General features: G+C 50.7%; 1 protein-coding gene across 2 annotated transcripts; it reads left to right on the plus strand.

Annotated features, from left to right (window-relative positions):
• The first annotated feature begins 9,400 nt into the window (after positions 1 to 9,400).
• On the plus strand, positions 9,401 to 21,410 carry Lrpap1 (LDL receptor related protein associated protein 1). 2 transcript variants are annotated; one of them, NM_001169113.1, is given in 8 exon segments: positions 9,401 to 9,646; positions 12,547 to 12,691; positions 15,854 to 15,975; positions 16,861 to 16,981; positions 17,424 to 17,582; positions 18,575 to 18,657; positions 19,618 to 19,794; positions 21,042 to 21,402. In NM_001169113.1, coding segments are annotated over 8 exon segments (1,083 nt in total). In that variant the 5' UTR covers positions 9,401 to 9,433; the 3' UTR covers positions 21,105 to 21,402.
• Positions 21,411 to 21,467: the final 57 nt, after the last annotated feature.

Consider the following 21,467-nt stretch of genomic DNA (forward strand, 5'->3'; position numbering starts at 1 on the left):
GCTGGGTACCATGATACAGGCCTTTAATTCCAGAACTCAGGAGGCAGAGGCAGGTGAATGTCTGAGAGTTCAAGGTCAGCCTAGTTTACATAGTGAATTCTAGAACAGCCAGGGTTATTTAGAGAGAACCTGACTCAAAAAAAACCATAAATCAAAAAAAATTAAATAAATAAATAAATAAATTCAAGGAATAGGAATAACTCGAGGGGAAATTGCTGATAACATCAAGTGTATTAAAATATCTAGGCTGAGGGTAAAGACCCTCACTTATTCGGGGCTCAGGGCCCAATCTGCTGCATGGCAGAGAGTGAGAAACAGACAGACAGACAGACAGACAGACAGACAGACAGACAGACAGACAAAGGGGTTTGTCTATGTATCCAAGAGAATCATGATTCAAGTGAGCCTCCTCTGGGATAGGAGTAGATATTTGCAACAAATAAAACTGCACCAACACCAGAATCTACCAAGAGCAGAACTTCCCTGAGTCAAAGACAAGAGGCAGGAGCCTCTCCAGCCAGCAACCTAAGCGGCTGACACACAACAGGGCTACATGACTGTCATGGTCAATTTGAAAATCAGCAGCTACAGATTAGACCTGCAGGAGGGTGACTTAGATTGCCCAGCAGAGACAGTCAGCCAACAATGGGAGGATAACAGGTCACCCATGCCCCCTATACCCTGCTGGAAGACAGCTTCCTCCAGGCTGAGGAAATGCAAACTCATGACCCAGAAATTCCATTCCTAAGTCAACAAACACTCTGGAGGAATGCAAACTCCTCCAGAGTGCACGACTGTCCTTGGAGCACTGGTGACAACAGCTAAAGGGTCCAGAGATGAAGGGAGTGATTGGTGCTAAGGGGAAGGGAGGGAGTGTGGTCGGGGAGTTGTCCCAGGCCACCAATAATGGGCACACGCCCTAGTGACCCAACTGTTTGTACATGGGTTACACGCTTCCCTCATGTGTCAGATTTTCTTCTACATGCTTTCCATGTCCTGGACATGTCTGTTCTGAGTTAGTCCTTCGGTCCAGGAGCTAGGTCACCTCTCCAGTGCCCTACATCTGATCTTAAACTAGAAGAGACTGGTTTGGGACCTGGAGGATGATGTGTGCACCCCTTGCCCTTGTTAGGTGAGTGAATGATAGATGGAGGGCTGGGCCTAGGCAGGGAAAGCGGCTTATCGTTGCCTGTGAGGAAACCTGCCAGGGCTGCTCTTGTGCCAGCTTTTTTTTCACATGAGCTACCTCTGCCGCCCGATAGGAGGCCCTTGGGTGCACTATCCCACCCAGCCTTTGCTATACAACTGCCCAGATGTGGAAGTAACTCTCTGAATGTCAAGCCCAGGTCTCTCTGAGGAGACCCCATCCCAACATGTCTTGTGCACCCTGAGACAGGAAGAAGACTCAGTCTCAGACCTCTTGGTAGTTGCTTCCCATTCTCAAACCTGACCCTCTAAGTGGCCGCCTGCTCAACTCCCCAGCCAGATATCTCACCACACTCCTGCCTAAAGATGGCTGCTATGCATGAGAGTCCCAGACAGGCCACATAGGCCAAAGGGAGTCTGGCCAATGACCTATGTCCCACTGTACCTCAGCATTTAGGGCCCCTAATTCTTGCTGTGAACCACCCTGGAAGTACATTCTGTTAATGTTCTATTGTGTCTTCTCATTCCCCGCCCCCTCCGGGAGCCTTTTCTTACAGTCCTGCCTGTGCAGTGTTGTGTGGATGCAGGCTCAATCCACAGCCAAGTCATACCCACATGCCCAGCACTGTCTGTAAGCTGCTTTCACATCCATGACTTGTAGATGACCACAGACCTAAAGGTGACCTCAGAGCCCAGCTGGGAGGCAGGTCCACCCATGTGAGAAGTGAGGTGTGAGATGTGCGCTATTGGAACAGCACTTCCAATGCCCGATGCGGGATCCCCCAAAGAGAAGCAGATACAATGGTCCACGCCTATGCCAGCCCCTCAGCCGACGCTTTTTATATTTCCATACTCTGACTTTGGCAAATGAGCGTGCCTAGCACATGACTGTCCTCCCAGGTTACTGCCTGACACACAGGAATGTTTGTCTAATCCAAAGCAATGAACCATAGAGGGGCCTCAGAAATGGAGAGCTTGGCACAGCTGTGAAGTGCTTTGCAGGGCGAGCCTGGTGACCTTTGTCCAACCCCTGGAGTCCATGGATAACCACACTAAGTTATCCTCTGGCCTGTACAGGGGCAGCCTGGCTCACAGAGGCCCACACATGCACATCATGCACATGCACAGATAATAATAATAAAAAAATATAAATTAAAAGCTAAAAGAAATGGGGATCTCGAGCTGGGATGTAGCTCAGCTGATAGAGTGCTGGACCTGCACAGATGAAGCCCTGGGTCCCATGTCCAGGACCACATAAGACAAGGGGATATGTGCTTATGATCCCAGCATTCCAGAAGTTCAAGGTCATCTTGGGCTACATGGAGAAGTCTAGGCCAGTTTGGGTAAGCGTTGCTATCCAAAAGGGGGGCAAAAAAGGAGGGTGGGGATCCAGGTAGGAACAGGAGACAGGGAGGAAGGCAGGAAGGGATGAGAGAACCTATAGGGTATTCAGCCTCTAGCCTAGAAAAGATCTGCTGGTATGGGTTCAAATCCTGCCTGACCCTGGAGGAGTGGCCTCCCCTCTATTTCCCATCTGTAAATCTGTAAAATGGGTTGAGGGCAAACTCAAGGTTCTGAGCCGAGCACCCCACACTGCTGCCTCTTTGAGCTTTTGCAGCCCCACCTGTGCAAGCAGCAGGCCCCTGTCATTATCCACTATAGTGTGACCCTCCTAGGGCCTTATAAAATGACATTTGTCATCTGAACGAGAGTTTGCAATGTCCATCTTCCCTAGTGGTATCACAATGAGATCCTTTCTTTGCTGAACTCTGGCTGCTTGGGACGAGAAGGCAGCTCTGGTGGAGAACAAATTCCCCAAGGGAGCAGTGGGGAGTAACTGGCCCCCACCCACCCCGAGGCCCTGTCAAGAAGCAACAGCCAGAGCCGATGTAACTGCAACTTTGGAAGTCAGACTCACACAGAGAAGACCTAAATAGCAGCCTCCTGGGGGAGGCTGGGAACGGAGGAGGGCGAGCTCTCACAGAAACGTCAACTTTTTTAAAAATATGTTTTCAGTAATTGCTGTTCTGTGTCAAGTTTCAGCCTGGTGGGAGTTTCCTGTCAGAATTACTAAGTAGGTGTTCCTAACAGACAAGATAATCACCCCTGTGTAGGGGTGAGATGCTCAGCACTGATCCCTGATCCCCATGCCCAGGTGAGGTGCCTCCTGGGTCTGCTAAGACAGGAGGCTCTGGGCAGGGGGAGGTGCCTGTGTGGGGCAGAGGAGGCAAGGGCTCTGAGGGCAGCTACTCACCACAAGTGGAGGATGCAGCGCACACCAGTCCCTTCAGGTCGGCCATGTCATGTCGTGTCTACAGCATACTAGAGGGGGAGGGCTATCTGTTCTGAGAGGCCTGGAGGGGACTTCTCTCCCTGACCTCAACCCCATGGCTGGGTGACCTCTGATGGTTAAAGGAGACACTTGTCTTCTCTTACTGTCACTGGGGGCTCTGGGATTTTGTTTTACTTTGCTGAGATTTATTTATGTGTATAAATGGTTTTTGTTTGGTTTTTTTTTTTTTTTTTTTTGGTTCTTTTTTTCGGAGCTGGGGACGGAACCCAGGGCCTTGCGCTTCCTAGGTAAGCGCTCTACCACTGAGCTAAATCCCCAGCCCCATGTATAAATGTTTTGCTTGCATGCATGTATGTATACTTGCCTGGTACTCAAAGAAGTCAGAGAGGTCATTGGATGTCCTGGAACCTGAGTTACAGATGGTTGTAAGCTACCGCATAGATGCTGGGAATCGAACCCAGGTCCTTTTCAAGAGCAGCCAATGCTTTTGACCACTAAGTCACCTCTTCAGCCTCAGAACTGGGGGGAGGAGGGTTGGCTGTCTGTGGGTTTGTTTCTTTTTTGTTGTTGTTGTTTGTTTGTTTTGTTTTTGAGACTGGGTCTCACTATGTGGCTCTGGTGGTCTACGAGCTTACTGTGTAGATCAGGCTGGCCTCAAGTTCACAGAAATCACTTCCCTCTGCCTCTGGAGTGCTGGTGTTAGAGGTGTGTACCACCATGCCCAGCATGGCAAGTTATTTTTGAGGAAAGGCAGCAAACTCTGTGACAGAAGTGGGAACAAGAGAGAAATGGATCGTCTGTCCTGCCATCTCTCCATCTACCTATCTATCCACCCACCCACCCACCCATCTACTTACCCACCCCCTCATCTATGTATCCATCTATGTATCCACTATCTATTCATCTATTATTTATCCTTTTATTTATTCAACTACATATCTATTCATCAACCAGTCAACCTACCTACTATCCACTACCCATTCACCCATCCATCCACTCACCATCTGCCTACTCGTCCATGCATCCATTCACCCATGAATCCACCCATGCATTTATCCACCTACTCATCTATCTACCCACCCACCCATCCATCCACCCACCTACCCATCCATCTATCCATTCACCCATGCATCCATCCATTGATCCATCCATCCATGCATGCATTTATCCACTACTCATCTATCCACCCACCCACCCATCCATCCATCCACCCATCTACCCATGCATTCATCTTTCAACTCGTCTCTCAACCAGCTCTCCATTTCTGTACTCACTTATCTACTCATCCATCTGTCCATTCACCCACTCATCTATGCCTCATATCCCTTTCTGAACAGCAGGAAACATCTATAGAAACATAATCCATGGGATGCTGTCAGAGAACACACAAGCTAGGAGGAAGAAGACACAGACAGAACCCACAGAGGAAGATACATAACGAGGACCACTAAGTCTACTGTGTGGCTGTTGGAGAGAACTGAGTAGCTTTCAGTTCAAACTCATCAAAGGAGAGCAGATGAGGGTTTTAGAGGCATCACCCAGGTGAGACTTGAAATCAAGGGTCATAACAGTGCTAGAGAGAGTGACACTGTCTTCTGTATTTAGGTTTTAGGTTGTTTAGGGGCTTTTGTTGTTATTGTTGGTTTTGTTTTGATTTTAGTTTCTTTGAGTCATAGTTTGACTCTATAGCCCAGACCAGTCTGAAACTCACTCTGTAGTGTCCAGGCTGGCCTCAAAATCACAAACCTAACCCAAGAGCTGGGGTTACAGTTACAGATGGCGTCTCTACCCATAGCTTGTCTTTAAGAGATAAGACAGTACCAATATCCAGGTATAACAGGGTCAAGGGGGGGGCCCAATTATTGAGGATATAGGAGATCATGGCTGGTCATGAAGAGTGTGGAAATTATAGAATACCACAATGTCATATGTTATTATAAAGCGGCCTATGATGTCCACCTGCGGTGCGATGGTCAGCGGTCAAAAGAGACATACAGGGCTGGAGAGATGGCTCAGTGGTTAAGAGCATTGGCCACTCTTCCAGAGGTCCTGAGTTCAAATCCCAGCAACCACATGGTGGCTCACAACTATCTGTAATGGGATCTGATGTCCTCGTCTGGTGTGTCTGAAGACAGCTACAGTGTTCTCATATAAATAAAATAAATAAGTCTTTATTTAAAAAAAAAGAGAGACATTCAGAGCTATGTGAGATGGGCGGGGGTAACCTTGAGGAACTTTACTTGACATACAGAGGGAGAAATGTTCTAGGATAGTCTGTAATGCTAAGTGGTGAGAAGCAGTGAGGGTCCCAGGTTGTCCATGAGGGAGGTCAAGGGAGGATAGCCTTATTTCAAGGATGCTCTGGGGTCTTGGTAGAAGGATGGAAGCTGGAAAGTGGGTAGTCAAGACGTGAGTCCTGCATGTCTCCAGAGGGTGGAGACGGCTCTGGATACTTCTGTCAGCCAGAGTCCCTATCCCCAGCTGCTCACAGCTGTCCCTCTGGGGAAACCTTGGCCAATGTCTAATCCTTCCCCATAAGCCAGTGGAGCAGCAACATAAAATACCTAACAGCCTGGCCTTGAGGTGGGGAAGTGGGGAGTGGATTTGAGTCTCCTGCGCTCTTATTTGATTAGACTGAAGCTGGGTGGGTCACAACCTGGAGGGAATCTGAAGTCCTTTTTACTTCCACACATCCTCACTCCTCCCTCTCTTTCTTTCTTCAGTACTCTCTCTCCCTTACCCCCCCACCCCACCCCCACTTTCTTCTTGGGGAGAAATGGGCTTTGCAGTAAGGAGCTAGAGGCTAACTTGGGTATTCTTTCTGCAGGTTTAGGAATACAGCCTAGTGGCGATGCCAGTATTTGTTCTGTTTGTCTTTTGAGTCAGCTCTCTATTGGGCCACCCTCCCACTACTACCCTCTAAAGGATTCCTTCTACCCGTCTCTTCAGTCCTTTCTACACTGGTCCTGTACTTGCCTGTTTCTTTTTTGGTTTATTTTCCTACTTTGGATGAGCACGTGTGCCTCCAGTTTATTAACCTTCTCTCATGATGTTCTCTCCCATTTTCTCAATAGTTTGGCTGGGTATAGAATTCTAGGTCAGAAGTCATTTTCCTTCTAATATAAAACTGATGTTCTGGTCATCTTTCTTTCATTTTATTTTAAAGGCAAAGTCTCATGTTGCCCTGGCTCTCCTCAAACTCACTATGTAGCTGAGGATATCCCTGAATTAATGATCCTCTTGTCTGTAACCCTCAAGTGCTGAGATTACAGATTCTGCATGCCTTGGTGCATGCCAGGCAAGCACCTTAACAGCTAAGCCCCTGCCTCTCACCCACTGTCTATTTTAAGTATGGTTGTTGGGAAGCCCAAAGACAGTTTACGACCTTTCTGTTATTTATCTTTCTCCTTTAAAAGTATCTTTCAAAATCTTTTTGGATCCTGCATTACATACTTTTACAGTAATGTGGGTGGCTGTAAGGTTTATTTTCATTCATTCTAAGAGTCGCTCCATGGATTCTTCTGACAATTTGTTCATCCCTTTTGGGTGTAGAAATTGTCTTAAATTATTAATTTTGTAATATACTAGTTTCCACTTCCCCTGTGCCTTCTTGGGGGGTAGGTAGGTGCAAACACTTTAGAGGGCACACAGATGGCCATCAGAGGACAATGTATGGCTAGATCCCTCCTCTCACCATGTGGATCCCATGGTGGGTTTGAACTCGGGTAGTCTGGCTTGGCAGCAAGCACCCTTACCTCCTGAGCCCTCTCACCTCTGTGCTGTCTGAAACTTCTAGTAATCAAATACCAGGTCTCTTGGGTTAGAGATCATCCTTTCCCTTTCTGCTGACCATCTCCTTGAAACTTCACCCCACCTTCTCAGAGTTTTCTTCAATCATCTTATCATTGCTTAGGGTTGTGGGTAGATAGCTCTTTTTGCTTCCTACCATGTTTGTATGTTTCACATCATTGTGTGTTATATGTGCCCTTGACTATGCCTGTGACTATGTCTGTGGATTCAATCTACAGTCTAACAGTTTCTGTTGTCTCTGTAAGGATACCATCTCTTGCCATTTTCTCTCACCATGTGTATTTTAGTTCCTATTTACTCTTGTGTTTGCTTGTATCGCAGAGGACAAAAACCCAGGCATGCAAGCCCCCGACTTTGACCTTGCCACAGTCTTACATCCTTGCTGTTTTCTCCCAGTTGCTTCTCTGCAGCTGTCTGTTTCTCTCTTTCCCACCAGGAGCATCCCTTGGGTTTGGGAATCCTTATCTGATGGCACATGGTAAGGAGTGTAGAGACTGACAGGAAACTACTTCCATGGTACCCATTTCACTGTGGGTTCTCTTCAGACTAAGAAAAGGACTCGCAGCCCTCCATCCTTTCACACCCTCTCCCTTCAGAGCTGCTATAGCATCCCAGCCTACAGCACTCCTGAGAAGGATGCAGGCAGTGAATGCTGAGCAGAGGTAACAGGCTAGCCTTTCAAACACCTCCCTCGGCCTGTGGGAGGCAGTCTTGTGAGGCTTCAGCCCACACCTGCAGTGCATCTGCCTTAAGACTGGAGGACGGTCAAGATGAACCTCTGTCCTCTGGGGCCTGCATGCATTTTGAGGCTTGTCACAGTTACACTAATCTGAGCAAATGAGCAAGGCTAGAGCATTAAACATTAACAGTCACACAGCTGGGAGCCTGTGCTTCTGGAGAAGACAGACGGCTGGGGACTGGCTTCCACACTCCTATCTGAAACAACAACTGCCCTTAAGATCTCAGACAATTGGGAGATAACAGCAGGTGGATCTCTGAAAGTTCAAGGCAAGCCTGGTCCACACAGTTGAATTCCAGAGCTACTGAGTAAGATCCTGTTTCATCTAAACAAACAAACAAAGCCTAAAACCATAACAAGAAACCGGAAAAACAAACAAACAACAACAAAACCCCTCTCCTATCTGAAAGGGAGACATTTTAGACCAGGCATAAGGGAGCACACCTTTAATCCCAGTACCTGGGAGGCAGAGGCATACATATCTCTATGAATTTGAGGCTAATTTGGTCTATAAAGTGAGTTCCAGGATAACCAGAGCTACACTGTGATACTTTGTCCGAAAATCACCAAACCAATCCCCACCCCCCTAAAAAAAATCTCAGAAAACAGATGCTAACATCTGCACAGGACCAGAGTTCCAAACCTGAACCCTTTCTGTGTTAACCCAAGATACAGCTTAAAACAAACAAACAACAGACAAAAAGCACTGACTCCCCCAAATGTTCCCTACTCTTGTCCTCCATGTCCTTCCCCGTTGGAGACACTTTCGGGCCATCCTCACCAGATGACTCTTCTGCCTGTCCTTCCTAGGCCCAAACTGTGCTGGTGCTTGTATCAAAACCCTAGGTTCCTGGAGCACCAGGCTGTCTCCAGGTCAGGCCACGCCCCCAACAGGCGGGCTGTGCCTCATTCTGTCCATTGCATTCTCTCTAGGGCTGCAGGTGGAAAGAGACTAGGCAGGTGCACAAAGACTTCCGAACAGAAACCGCGCGGAGGGGAAGTGTCTGGGATGTGTCCCAAAGACGGAGCTGAGATAGCTGCTCCCGTCTTTAATGGCAAAAACCATCTCCCACCGCGCTTCTTGCGTGATTTTAAGAGTGGGGCGGTGCGTAAGTGCGCAGATGAGACGGAGTAGCTCCAGTTCGGCCGCAGGTCCCGGCTTTCCCAGCTTCGTCTCCTTAGAGGAGCCCAGGAGCCCGACTGGTGAGCTCTAAAGGTTGCAGCCCCAAAGTGAAAATGCCTTGGGATCATTGCTCTCTGCCGGAGGTGGGCAAGGCGGAGCCAGAGACCGAAAAATGAGCCGTCATATGGGCGGGGCCTGCGGTGGGCGGGATCGGACGAAGAAGGGATGCGAGGCCTGGAGGGGGCCTATTTGGTGGGCGGGGCTGCAGGTAGGCGGGCCTACAGGATCCAGGCCTGTCAGTCTGCTAGCTCTGCAGAGGAAGATGGCGCCTCTTAGAGACAGGGTCTCTACGCTGCCCCGGCTCCAACTGCTAGTGCTGTTGTTGCTGCCGCTGCTGCTTGTGCCCCAGCCCATCGCAGGTCATGGCGGCAAGTACTCGCGGGAGAAGAATGAGCCCGAGATGGCCGCCAAGCGTGAGTCCGGGGAGGAGTTCCGCATGGAGAAGCTGAACCAGCTATGGGAGAAGGCCAAGCGGGTGAGCGGTGCCGGGGAGATGCGCGGGGATTGGGGTGAGGAGTTGCGAAGGAAAGCAGGCCCCTGATCAAGAAGCGGCTGGGACGGGGGACAGCCTACCCTTTGTACTGCCTCCCTTTAAGTGTCAGTTGGACCATCTTGACCTTACTTGTAATAAGAGATCCAGAAACCTAAAAGGAACTTGGTGCTGGTTGTAAGGGGCTGTGGTGCCTTTAGTGCAGTTGGGGACCCCAAAGAATGAGTGATATCCACCCTTCCTAGCTGTGCACACCTTTACCCAAAAATCCAATTTTCCAAAGAGCCAGTTATTCAGGTGAAGATAGCTGGGTGCTCTCTATGTGGGGGCCTGGCTTGCAAGTCTTTTATCTGTATTTGCCCCCATGAAAGAAGAAAAGCAGGTGACCTGAGATGAGACAATGCAGAGACTACAGAAGCCCCAGTGGCTAGTGGAACTGGTTAATTAGGTAAAGCATTTCCCAAGGGGGTTGGAATTCCTTAGTACAGGTAGACCCTACACAAGACCTGTGGAATGCCGAAGTCTGATTTAGCAGCCATGCTAATCTCTCTTCCTTTTGGAAAGAGATATCCAGAGTCTGAGGGCTGGCCTGGAACTTGAGTCCCTTTCCTAATTACAATGGTAGACCAGTACTTGGGCTTTTGTTTAGGTATTTACTCATAAACAGACTGTCAGAGCCACAGTATCTTCCTGGCTAGATTAAAGAGGGTCACCCTTTAGCCCTCCAGCTTAAACATTCCTGAGTTTGGGAGGAGAGTAAATAATTTGCAAACTAAGAGTGAGCTTTAAAAAAAAAAAAAAAAGGTGGAGAACTTTGACCCTGGAGGACTAGGATGGAGAGGTAGTTGAGAAGTTGGCTTCTAGGAAAGGGGAGTGGTGGCTCACAGACAGCCCCACAGTTTAGTGCCCACCCAGTATCTTTGAGAGGCTGCTGCAAGAGGGGGACAGTGTGCAGTGTCCAGCCTCAGTTTTCTGGAGAAAGGGGCCAAGAGCACAGCCGGGAGTGGATGTATGAAGCGCATCAGAGCGGTGGGAACCATCTAGAGTAAAAGGCTTGCTGTCCCTGACCGCTGTTTCCAGGTACCCACTGTGATGAGTGTGCCTCCCCTGGGATTACCCAATAAGATGAGAATAGGGCCAGGACGACATTAGCAGATATTGTCAAAGACTGTTGAGGAAACATAGTCTGGTGTCCATAGATCCTGAGATCCCTTTTGCTCAGAAGGTGGCCCCAAGACCTTCACACGCATGTTCAAGTGACTTTCTCAGACCTACTGTGGCAGGTCACCAGTCCTCACTCTGTGCCTTCGTGGTCCCTGGGTCCTCTGCCATATCCACTGATCTGTGGCATCATCAGATCGTCCATGGTTCCGTGTCACTGTTAGGGTGGCGGCTCTCATCCTGTCTAAGCCTTGGGCTGCATGTCCTTCCAGCCTCTAGCCCTAAAGTTCTGCAAGGGATGTGTGGTCACTTTTTCTGCTGAACGGAGGGGGACGTTCTTCCAGTGGCTTCCCTTATACTCATTTCCACTGAGCCTCGTCCTTGAAGTCACAGGTTGAGTTTTGCTACTTTTCCTTCTAGACATGGAGGCTTCCAGCTAGGTCCTACCTGCTAAGTCACCTCAGCTCAGGGGGAGAGCACCAAGTTCTTATCTTTCGTGTAAACAAGTAAACTTGCGGGATGGGCCTTCTATCCCTCTGGGTGAGGCTGCTATCAGCGGAATCGGCTCCCACCCCTACTGCTTCAGGTAGATAAGGTGCTTACCTAGGCCTCAGTGTCCTTCCTTCACCATCCAGGGTAGGCTTTATCCTTTAAACAATCTGTTTCTTTGTTTTCCAAACACAAACACCACAGTGAATGGAATGTAGGTTATCAGGTATGAGTTGGGGGTGGGGGACCATTTGCCTTGCCCAGTTCCCAATCCACCTTTAGAAGAACTGAGGTCTGTCTTGATACTCCAGGGAGCAGAGTATCACAGTCAGTATGGGAGAGCTCTGCAAAGGCATGGAACCCACCTCCATCAGTGAGATTGGGCAATTTGAGATTGGGGGGAGGGGACATTGCTTCCACACCCATCTAACCCTTCATGCCCTTACTCTGGGATTACCCAGTTCCCGTTTCATAGCCATGCTTAAGACAATGAGTTGTGAGCCATTCAGTGGGGAACTTGACTCAGCGATTTGACACGCCTAGTGTGTTGCAAGATGAAGACTCCTGATCAATGTGGGGAGCAAAGGACTCTCGGAGTTGGGGTGGGGAAACCTCTGCAGGTTACCACATACTCTCTGAGACCCAGTTTCATCCCCTTGGACAGAGCATCTTCGGGATGCAGGAGCTGGCTTCTCTGGTTCCCTGGGAGCACGTCCTTCTGACTGATGATGGATTGAATTTGAGATAGGATCTCTCTGTGGTAGAATGCCTACTATGTATGCACAAGGCCCTGGATCTGGTCCTAGTACCTCAGGGGAAAAAATGTAAGATTAGATTGGCAAGTTTTGTAGATTTAATCTTCTACTATGGATAATTTTTTTTTTTCTTCTCCTACTTCTTGTGAAAGTTACTCCTTTCCTCACCGAGTCCAGCCCTTCGCTGGTGTATCCTTTACCTGGTCCGCAGCTCTGGGCGTCAGAGTCGGAAAGGTGTAAGAGCTACTGACAGCCCTGGGCTTCCTCCTGGGCCTGGGATTTCCAGACCTTGCCTCAGCTGTGTCTCAAGCTAGGCTCCTGACATAGGACGTCAGTCTTTGCAGTCCTCGTGTGTCTTGTGAGTGACTTCCAGCCCTGTCCACTCTGAACTCCAAGTTCCCCCTCCCCCAGGTCAGACTTGTCGCCCATGATCTGTCACACAGTGGCTTATCCCATGTCCGCTCCTTTCTCCTCGGGCAGCTGCATCTGTCTCCTGTGAGGCTGGCCGAGCTGCATTCTGACCTGAAGATACAAGAAAGGGATGAACTCAACTGGAAGAAGCTGAAGGTGGAAGGCCTAGACGGGGATGGGGAGAAAGAAGCAAAACTGGTCCACAATCTCAATGGTACCTTCTTATTCTCATGTCGGGTGCAGCCACCAGTCCCCAGGCCAAGTTGGGGGAGCGGGGGAGCCTGTGAGGTGGTTCACCTAAGGACAGGTGCCCTGGGTTGCGCTCAAAGTTCCTGTGCTGCTTTATGAATGTTGGGAGGGAGTCAGGGCTAAGGACTTGGTACATTGGTGCCTAGGCAGCCAAAGGCTCTGAGCTGTTTGGCCAGGAAGGAGACCTAGGATGCTGTCGGCCAGATGAGGGGAGTAGGTCCGATCTCAGAATGAACGGACTGTGCTGGCAAGGCAGGTTGTGAGCATTTCCTTATGTGGACACTGAAGATGGGCAGAGTCTCACATGCTCTATGCATTGCACACGCTCAGTGCACACATGGATCCTCAGGTCTAGAGGATGGGTGTGTGCTCCACTTGGATTCTCCTCCCGTCCTCCTCACACCCTCAGCCCACAGTCAGGCATCAGGTGCCACCACCCTGTGGCATTCAGGACATAGCCCATAAATTGACCACCAACCCTTCTGCATGCCCTGGGCAGTGGGGTTCTATCCCAGCTCTGCCACCCACTGGCTGACCAGTGGCATGTTTGACCCCCCCCTCCCCCCGTCACCCGCTTACCTCCACTCCTTGTGCTAACACGTTGCTTTCCACATGACATGGGCACGCCCTGCCTCTCGTGGTAGTTCCAAACTGAGTGTCGTGCCCCCCATGAGGTACCACTGGCATACAGGGTGGGTGATGGGAGTTAATGCTGGTATAAGCAACTGAACTGTAGCCAGGGTTCATCCAGGAAGCTTCCTCAGAACTAGTCCTCAGTGCTGTGACAGGAGTCGCCCTTTATAGAGACCCTTCCTCAGGCTTGGTGCTGAATGTGGAGCTGGCCCCCCAGGAGAGGAGGCCAGGAAGAGAACTAGTGACCACCATCCTCTGACTAGCCAGTGTTTTAGGTGGACTTTAGCTTCTTCCAGCTTGACAAGGTCTGGCCCGCATAGAGCAAGGTTTTCTGTTTGAGTGATGCTTCCTCCTCACCGGTGCTGATGGCCCTGCAGCAGACCTAACAGGATTAGGAGCTGACACATGACGTTGACTCTTCTGAGCACTTGGTGGAGCTCTTGCTGCTGGAGATGGATGCTTGCTGATGCTGGCCACCTTCTGGGTGTGGTCCCTGTGGGCCCTCCCTTCACTGCTCAAGGCATTGTCAATACTGGCCCTACATCTGGGGAACCAAAATTCAGAGTCCAGACCCAGAACGTGGGTGTAAGAAACTGATGCTGCTGGTAATCATATGAAGGATTGGGCCCCTAGCTATACCAGCTCTGTCCCAGGCCAGGCCAGATCCTTAAAGCCTAGTCTCATGGGAGGTGCCTCAACTAGACAGTTCCTGTGCAAAACCCCTCATGGATTCAGTCCTATGGGGCAGCTGTTCAGGGACATGCCTACTGTCATCCTCAGGGCTACCTCGCTCCTGGGGCTGGGCCTGGATACTGCAGGGAACTATGTGAGATGTTGAGCTCTCTGGGATTCTATTTCATACAGTGATTAGCACTCCAGGATCCAGAGTCTTGCTTAGTCTTAACTGAACAGTCTTGAACCATTTGCCTATGGGCCCAAGTCTGATGGAATTTGTATTCTCTTCTTCCAAAGCTCTCCTCCTACCCCGACCCAGCTCAGGCATTGGGCTGCCCAGGTTGGGGGTGACAGTGATAGCCCTTTTCCTTGGTAGCAAGCAATGAGCAGGCCTAGGCTGAGCAGGAAAGCTGCAGAGGCAGCGCCAGCAAACTGGTTTTACCGTGTTGCCCGGGCTGCTCCCAAACTCCAAGACTCAAGCGTTCCTCCTGCTTAAGCCTCCCAAGGATCATAGATTATTGGCTCAAGCCGCTGCCCGCTTTTAAAATAGCTTTGTAAGATCTAAATTAGATCTAATGGAGTCCAGATCAAGTCACAGTGTGTGCCCCCATGCTGCCTGCCCACAGACACCTCCTGATCTGTCAGTAGAAGTGGCTTTCTATGGTCATCAGGAATGCTACAGCCCAGTCTGGGAACACGTGTGGGGCAGTAGAATGCATGCCTCACAGCACATTATCCCAACTCTGGGGATAGAGGGGTGTTCAAGCTTCCAGGGAGAATGAGGCACATCGTTCTTAGGCAGGAGAAAAGGGTAGCCATCCCCTAAAGACAGGTGCAAACTAAGCAGCAGGGACACTTGCAGGGTTAGCTATGACTGAAAGCAGAGCCCACCAGAAGGAACGGTGTGGGGAGGCTTCATTGTGAGCTGAGCAGCCCCTGATCTAGGGCATGGAGACTGCAGTGCCATGTGGAACTGCCCAATGAGAGTTGTTGGATGAAGGCCCCAAGAAAAGGCTGCAGAACAGAGGGTCAGAGCCTGGATGTGACAAAGTAACACAACAGAAGTTCTGTACCCTTTCTAGAGAGGACAGTGTCACAGGTGAGGGACAGGTTCCTAGCAGATAAGCAGAAGTTAGGCCTAGGAGACTCAATGCCCTTAAGAGCAGGGATCAAGCAAGCCCTCTCACCAAGCAGGCATGGGTGGCTGCAGGTGGCATACAAGTTTCAAGGTAGCCTGCCTGGCAGGGGCATGGAAGTTACAGACCAGTCACTTTTGAAGTCAACTGGCAGGTTTGCCCATGATGTGTTGGTGACAAAAGGTGCCAAGACCTCCAGAGTGGAAGGGCTGTGGGCATAGAGCCTGGACACCTCAGAGGCTAGGCCTCTCCTAGCCATCCCCTGACACCCAAGAGACTGTTCAGTCCTGTTTGTTGATGTTGGTTTGGTTTGATGTGGGGTTTTTTTTGTTTGTTTGTTTGTTTTTTTTTTTGTTTTTTGTTTTTTTTTTTTTTTTGTTTTCTACTGGGGTTTGGCATATGCCAGAAGTGGGAGCATCAAGATACAGTCCACACATCAACCCACACCCTCACTGCCCATGAGCTCCTTATTCAGGGGGACTCAAGCAGGGAGCGTCTGTGGAAGGTCCCAGGATGCCTTGCAAGCCCCTGGCCTTGAGCACCTAAGCTGCTGCATGTCCTTCCAGGTTTTGAGTAGCCACTCATGAGAGGGCTGAAAGGAATCTTCTAGACAATGAGAAGCAGACTCGCAGGCTCCTGTGGCAGGAGACAGCATCCAATAAAAATCAATGTCCCCTCTCTAGTCATCCTGGCCAGGTACGGACTGGATGGGAGGAAGGACACCCAGACAGTGCACAGCAACGCCCTCAATGAAGACACCCAGGATGAGCTGGGGGACCCCAGGTTGGAAAAGCTGTGGCACAAGGTACCACTTGCCATTTTCCCCCTCCTGAAACTTGTGTTGACCTGTGGAGAGCTACAGTGTGGGACTGGGAGTGCTCTGTCTCTGCTGTCAACCTTGCTGCCTCTCCTGCATCAGCTCAGGCTGCTGGCTGAGACATGATCTGTGTGCATATTGTCCTTCCCGTGAAGCCCAAGCTGTCCTGGTTGGTTGCTCTTGCTCAGCAGAGCTGCTCCCAGCTGTCAGGACTTCAGTCTTAGATGTGCTCTTCACCGTGTGTGGCTGTCACACAGGTGTCAGGTCAGGTAGCTGTGTTTTCTTTGTCTGGCCTGTGGTCCTGCCTCTAGACTTGGGAAAGGGCCATCAGCTGTGTGCAGATGTTGGCGTGGACTTCTTGATACTGTGATTAGGAAAGTGGGCAGGACTGGGTCTGGCCCATCTTTGCTCTGTGGTGAGAGCCTAAGCAGAGAGCACAGGTGTGGGGTGGGCATTGAATGGCAGTGGTTCAGTACCACAGGCTTCCTTGGTCCAGCTCCTGGGATAGCCTGTCTTACACTGATCCGGTCCCTGCTGGACCATCAAGATGACCCTGCTGTTCTCAATATCTACACAGCAGATACGGAAGAGTTATACAGATGTAGGCACCTTCCTCAGAGTCCTTCCCTTTTCTTCTCTGGCCAGCACTGCCAAATCTGGGGACATCAAGGAAAAGAGACACTGCCCATTAGGAGCTTCCAAATTGATTTTTCTTTTCCTGGTGCACACACCTAGCAGAGGGTCACAAGACTTGCAGGAGAACAGCCCCAAGCTCTTTGCCCTGGAGCAAGGATGCAGCTGATAGGCGTCTGAACTCCTTGGGGTGTGCTGATGACGGGACAGACATGGTCAGCCCAGGCTGTTTCCTCTTAGGCAAAGACATCAGGGAAATTCTCCAGTGAAGAACTGGACAAGCTGTGGCGAGAGTTTCTGCACTACAAAGAGAAGATCCACGAGTACAATGTACTGCTAGATACACTGAGCAGAGCTGAAGGTCCGTCCACGCCCGTGTGCTCTGGGCACAGTGGAGCACGGTTGCCTAGGGTTGTGGGGAGGCAAGGGGGACACTTCTTGTGTTTCTACCCATGTTCGTGAATGCATATGGGTTCTGTATCCAATGTGATGTCAGTACAGCTATAGATTACCTCTGAGGTGACTGAGGTCCCCTGATGGAGCAGGCCACCCCTCTAACATAAGCCAGCCACCCTGAGTTCTGACTAGTGTGACCTTGCAAAGTAGGGGACCTGAGAAAGTTGGAGCCATTAGGGACCATGGAGGACCCCTGGGCAGGCCTTTGGGTACAGACACTGAGACATCCACACTTAGGTGTTTGTTTGAGAAAGCACAGCCATCCGCTATCTCTGAGGGCTGCAGAGGCCTGTGGGTGGCCACTGGGATGGCGGTTCTTGTCAAACATTCTGTGTCTTGTCCCACAGAAGGTTATGAGAACCTTCTCAGCCCCTCTGACATGACCCACATCAAGAGTGACACCCTGGCCAGCAAGCACAGTGAACTGAAGGACAGACTGCGTAGTATCAACCAGGGCCTAGACCGCCTGAGGAAGGTCAGCCACCAGGGCTACGGCCCCGCCACTGGTAAGCCCTGGGGACAGGTGCATGGACCCAGGAGTACCTAGGAGACCTGTCACACTCAGTCACTGTCCTGGGCCCCACTTCCTGAGCTGCAATATCTGGGCCAGGAGCTGGAGAGATGGCTCAGTGATTCAGAATACTGGTCTATTGCAGGCAACCCCGGTTCTATCCCCAATACCCCCATACATAGCAGCTCACAGCTATCACTAGCTCCAGTCCCAAGTGATCCAGTGCCCTCTAATGGCCTTGGTGGGCATTGTATGCCTGTGGTACACATACCTGCTGGCAAAACGTTCATGCACATAAAGTAAAGGTTAATTTTTAAAAAGATGCTCTGGGCTGGCTAATCAGTCCCGTCACCAAAATTATTTCGAAGTAGTTGCAGAGTGGCCCTCCGTCCAGGCTGTCTTCTCAGCCCTGGTAATCTCATATAGAACTGTCTCTGAATCCTCTTGCCAGTGGAGGCTAGCTTTGCCACTGATCCCATGCTGGCCCGTGGCCCTTGTATCAGCTTCTGCTCCAAGCGATAGGGCCAAGTTCACTGTCCATCGGCAGCTTGGGGGTGGTGGTACCTAGTTTTGTGTCCAGCATGCTGGACAAAGTCCTACATGCACAGCCTTATACAGCATGGGCCCAGGCAGAACCCCCTTCTATGGGGCGCCTGCAAGGCCTTGCAGGCATGGCGTGCTCTTGCAGGGGCTGGATTCCAGGACTGCTGGAAAGTCATTGCTCCCTCTCCAGAGACTGCTTGCTATGGAGACGACCAATCTATCATACAAGCCAGCTCTGACGAATCACTGTTGTTGGGTTAATGGGGCTAGACAAAGGAGTCTGGCCATGGTCCATGTGTTGGCTGTCACCTCTTTCTCTAACCACCCTCCTGCCCTCCATGGCCATCTCCTGGGGAGTTACATCCAAACAGTCCCTTGGCTTCTCCTATTGGCCTGCCTGAGCCATGCTACCTATCCAGACAGACAGCCCTTGCTCTCTTGCAGAGTTTGAAGAGCCCCGAGTGATAGATCTGTGGGACCTGGCTCAGTCTGCCAACTTCACTGAGAAGGAACTGGAGTCGTTCAGGGTAAGGAAATTGGGAGGCAGAGCTGTATCACCTTCTATTGTATTTCCAATGGGATCGGGTTCTCTGTTCCTTTTCCTCATCCCACAATGCCTTTGTGCTTTTGTCCTGACTCTTTTCCTTCCCACCCTGGCCTCTGCAGTCCTTGTTATCCTGTCAGTCAAGTGGTAGCAGGTGGGCACATGCCACTCACGCCAGCGGCCTCAGGGCCTCCTGTGTGTAGTAGCATGGTGGGGTGATCTGCCCAGTTCTGTGCTGTGAGGTACTGAGAGGGATATGTGACCATACACCTGGCCAGGGTGTGCCATGCGGGCAGAGCTCCAGGAAGCTGATGAGTGGATGATAGGTGGAATATCTTCTGAAAAGGATTGTTGAGTTACTTGCTATTTAGGGTAGGATAGGACATGCTTGAGACCCATATGGTTTGAGGTTCCCAAGTCATCCAAGGCTTCTCCTGTGTGTCTGTGCCCAAGGAGCTCCAGAGGTGGCGTTTCTGGAGGTTACCACTGACCTCCCAGTGATCACTGGCCCCATGAGGTAAAAGGGAGCAGGCAGGGAAGGTTCCAGCAGCAGACAGCCTGTGAGAAGCAAAGGAGTCCTAACGGCAGGGGCAGTGAGGTAGACATGAGGCCATCCTCATGGAGATTTAGCCTTTGTGGCCTTGGGAAGAGACCTTAGAGCCCCAAATCCAGATTGCCTCAGTTGTGATCTCCTGACGGTGAAAATGGTGTAACCACCTGGAGTCAATGGGAAAGAAGGTATCTAGGGATGGGAGTTCAGAGCTCCCTGCTGCTACCAGGTTCTGGTGGAGCGTTCCCGTTTAGAGACTCTTAGCAGTAAGTATGTGCCAGTTCTCAGTGTGCAGCCTGGGAGCTGCCAGCAGCGGTCAATACCATCTCTGGATGAGAGACAGGCACCTCAGGGCTCTGTGCTGGGGGAGACTAAGTTCCGGATGCCTTCTAGGAGGAGCTTAAGCACTTCGAGGCCAAAATCGAAAAGCACAACCACTACCAGAAGCAGCTGGAGATTTCCCACCAGAAGCTGAAGCACGTGGAGAGCATCGGTGACCCCGAGCACATCAGCCGCAACAAGGAGAAGTACGTCCTGCTGGAGGAGAAGACAAAGGAGCTGGGCTACAAGGTGGGGCATGCCGTCCTTACCCTCTGTCCTTGCACTCCTGTTCAGTTTACGCTTGGGCCTTAGACACATGACTTCCTGACTCAAGGAAACACAAATGCAGTCCATTGGAACTGCGAGTGGCCGGGTACTGAGCATGGGGTACTGGGCATGGGAGATGCTGGCACTGCCAGCACACATCATGCCTGTAGACAACATGCAAGATGTACATGCCTGTAGGCATGAAAGGCAGCAAGCATTGTGGCATCCAGGGAGCCTCTGGACAGGGAGCTGTTTCCTGGCCTGCTGAGGTGTGGGCTTGCATCCCACACTGGGATGTGGCACAGGTGGCCTGCAGAGGCACTGGGGTCACCAGGAGCCCTCTAGGGAATAACCTCTTGCTTAGCTGAAGCAGACCAATTCGGACAAGCAAAGGCACACCAGCTGTGACCAGTGCCCACAGAGCCGGGAAGCCCCGAGGACCCAGCACACCTTCCCTCTGGAAGGATCTGGGGCTGTGGCCAGCATGGGAGATTCCCTCCTATACCTTCCTAAGTTTGAGCACAGGGTGTAAACGATGCAAAAATAAGTGAACTCTGAGAAGTGGAGTAGAACATAGAACAGCAGGAGCCTAAATCCCTGGGGCTCAAAGGCCATTGATGTGGTTACCATAGGATTTGGGGGTTTTCACAGGGCTGAAATTCAAGCACATTTGTGGCTGCCCCTGGCCACCAAGAGACTTGTTGCAAAGAAGGGCCCTGTGAATCTGGTCAATAAACGAGGGAGCCAGGACCACGTGGTATGCTCTGAGACCTGCCAGCGACTGACGCCAAACCACGGGTCTCATATGAAGGGTCGTGCTAGCAGCTGTTACTTTGTGAGAACTCATAAAAACCGCAGATCAAGCCTGATCCGCGTCTGGTAGGGTCCCATATGGTTCTTTGTACCCTTGTGGTATTAAGGGGTCAGAACTGGGGTTCTCTGTGACCCACTGTGGGCATCCACCACTGTGAGGAAGAATCACCGTTTCCACAGGCCACCATGGGTCTCCACAGTGTCTTTTGGGGTGATCTGCTTCTGGCTGTGTATTTTGTAGTATCCCTTCAGTTTTTGAGTCTGCACTGAGATGTCCTTAATTATGACATGTCCTGGATGGCTGTGTAGTGAAAGATGAGCCAGAGTGTTTCCAACTAGTTTTCAGCTGTCTCCTGTGATCTCTTGACAGCAGGCTTGCCATGGTGTCCCCCACTGACAGGTGTCCCCTTATCCAGGTGAAGAAGCATCTGCAGGACCTGTCCAGCAGGGTCTCAAGGGCTCGGCACAATGAGCTCTGAGACCAGAAGCCACTGGCAGTAGCCTAGAGAGGCTCTTGAAGACACTGGGAACTGTCAACTTGTCATACTGGTGTGGCTGTCCACAGTGGCAAGGAGAAATACCGATCTGATCCTGCTGCGGCTGGCAAGGACTAATTTTCTTTCAAGCAAGTGTAGCTGTCACCGCCCTGGTTGAGGGCTTTGGGTACATCTACCAATGAGATATGACCGGTCTCCATGCTGCAGCAAAAGTTTACATTGAAATTATATAAATCTGTCACTGGAAATGTTATGTACAGAGTCCTTAAATACATGGCAGGGTTTTGAGCCATCTAGTCCTTGCCTGGTATCTCGAGAGATGGGTCCACTTGAGCCAAAGGTGGC

The sequence above is a fragment of the Rattus norvegicus genome, chromosome 14 (assembly GCF_021556685.1).
Source record: "Rattus norvegicus strain SHRSP/BbbUtx chromosome 14, alternate assembly SHRSP_T2T, whole genome shotgun sequence".
Taxonomy (NCBI): domain Eukaryota; kingdom Metazoa; phylum Chordata; class Mammalia; order Rodentia; family Muridae; genus Rattus; species Rattus norvegicus.